The sequence below is a fragment of the Aplysia californica genome, unplaced genomic scaffold (assembly GCF_000002075.1).
Source record: "Aplysia californica isolate F4 #8 unplaced genomic scaffold, AplCal3.0 scaffold01471, whole genome shotgun sequence".
In the NCBI taxonomy this organism is placed as follows: domain Eukaryota; kingdom Metazoa; phylum Mollusca; class Gastropoda; order Aplysiida; family Aplysiidae; genus Aplysia; species Aplysia californica.
In genome coordinates, this window is record NW_004798741.1 from 41433 (window position 1) to 43725 (window position 2293).

The 2293-nt window shown below is 39.6% G+C and overlaps 1 protein-coding gene across 1 annotated transcript in view; it reads right to left on the bottom strand.

Moving 5' to 3' along the window:
- Positions 1-2293, bottom strand: part of LOC101857539 — a gene marked incomplete at its 5' end in the record, with an annotated part of 33364 nt that overhangs the window by 7328 nt on the left and 23743 nt on the right. Inside the window, 1 exon segment of the mRNA XM_005112890.3 lies at positions 72-171. Coding sequence (XP_005112947.2) covers positions 72-171 — 100 coding nt within the window.

Genomic DNA, 2293 nt, shown 5'->3' on the forward strand with positions numbered 1-2293 from the left:
AGACAGACAGACAGACAGACAGACAGACAGACAGACAGACAGACAGACAGACAGAGACTTGTAGAACGTACCAGGAATGTTGCGACAGAACCTCTGTCCAGCCACCACGTGACGCGCTATCCGGCGCTGGATGTGATGCCAGTGCTCTAGCTGGTCGTTCTGAGACTTCTTCTGTAGGGAAAACAACACACTGTGTTACACACTTGGGACACACAACAACGTAACGTGTCACACTTGCTAAAATTTAGATTTGTTTGTTGTTTGTTCGCACGTTTGCTTTGTTTTAGTAAGAGTTTTACGGCACTTGTAACAAAATAAAGCCATATATAAGTGCCGAAGATAAGAGGTGTTACAAGAGAGTAACAAACACAAAATAGAAGGAGGGGAGAAAAAGGCGATAGATGTTTTATGGGAAAGAAGCAGCAAACCACACCAGAGCACTCACCAACCACCCACCTCCTTTGTTTGAGAGATAAAGACTATAAATGTTTAATAGGAAAGAAGGAACAAAGTACTCCAGAGAACCAGCCAACAACTCATATTATGCTGAATTAACGCATAAAAATTGACATGGATTTTTGTCATGAACCTAATACGTTATACACAATGAACACTGACATAACAAAACATAACATGTTGCACACAACAAATATGGAATTTAATACCCATTTTTTTGTTTTAGTAAGAGTTTAATGGTACTTGCAACACTATAAGGTCATATAAATGCCGAAGATTAGAGGCGTTACAAGAGAGCAACAAACACAAAAAAGAAGGAGGGGAGATCAGGACAATATATGTTTGATAGGAAAGAAGGACCAAACCACACCAGAGCACCCGCCAACCACCCACAGGTTTTTTTGTTGTTTGTTCGTTCGCTCTTTTGTGTTAACATATATAACAATTGACATGGATTTTTGCCGTGAACCTAATACGTTATACATACTGGACATTGACATAACAAAACATGTTGCACGCAACGAATATAGAATTTAATACACATTTAAAACAACAAACATTACACACATTGAACATCGTAGTACTCTCATGCACCCTGGACAGTGAACACACTTTACAAGGCATGTTATTTTTAGCACAAAACTTATTACACCACGACAAGTTACACAATGTGGAAAGCACACGTCCTTTGATGCTACACAAACCTTATACGCTACACATACTGGACACACAATTGAACGTGTTGCACAACATACATAACATCATGTTACACACACAGCACACATTAGTTTTAGTAGAGGTTTTACGGCGCTCGCAACTGCATAAGGTCATAATATGAGCGCCAGAAGATTAGAGGTGTTATAAGAGTAACAAACATAAAAAATAAGAAGGGGGGATAAGGACAATGGATGTTTGATAGGAAAGAAGAAGCAAATCACACAAGAGCACCCGCCAACCATCCACCAGCACACAATAATGGTAACAAAATGTTACACAAATTCTTTCCACCCACAGCACTTTATGCATAACACAACATGCAATTGAACACACAAGACGCTATACACGCACAACGCACAACGCAACACGTTATCCACAAAACGGTACGTACGAACACACAGACCATAAAGCACCATAATAATATAGGACTACGTTGCACACGGTACACTATTTTGCACACAGCACTCACACTGTACAACTTGTTATACACATTCCAAACACAATGCAACACACTGAACACACAGTACCAAACGTTCTTCACACTAAACAAACAAGAACAACGTACAAACATAACATTTACCGAAGACAATGAAGACAACCTTTATTTTAGTTTTAGTATAGGTTTTACGGAGCTCGCAACTGCATAAGGTCATACGAGCGCTAGAAGATTAGAGGTCTTATAAGAGAGTAACAAACATAAAAAAAACAAGAAGGGGAGATAGGGACGATAGATGTTCGATAGGGAAGAAGAAGCAACCCACACCACAGCACCCGCCAACCACCCACCAACCTTGATTTAACGCAAAAGAGAACATTAGTTTTACACACACACACACACACACACACACACACACACACACACACACACACACACACACACTCACGTTGTGTTTCAACATGTTCACAGGTACAACAGACAAACATCACACAACAGTCCTAAATACAACCCATCATTATGAAATCAACTCAGACGTCTTTTGGTTAAACAATATTATATTATATTCAATCATATAGCAAAAAATTCCTTTTCGTAATTAAAAAATTACACGCGCTTTGTGTGTGTATGTGTGTGTGCATGTGTGCGTGTGTGCATGTGTGTGTGTGTGTGTGTGTGTGTGTG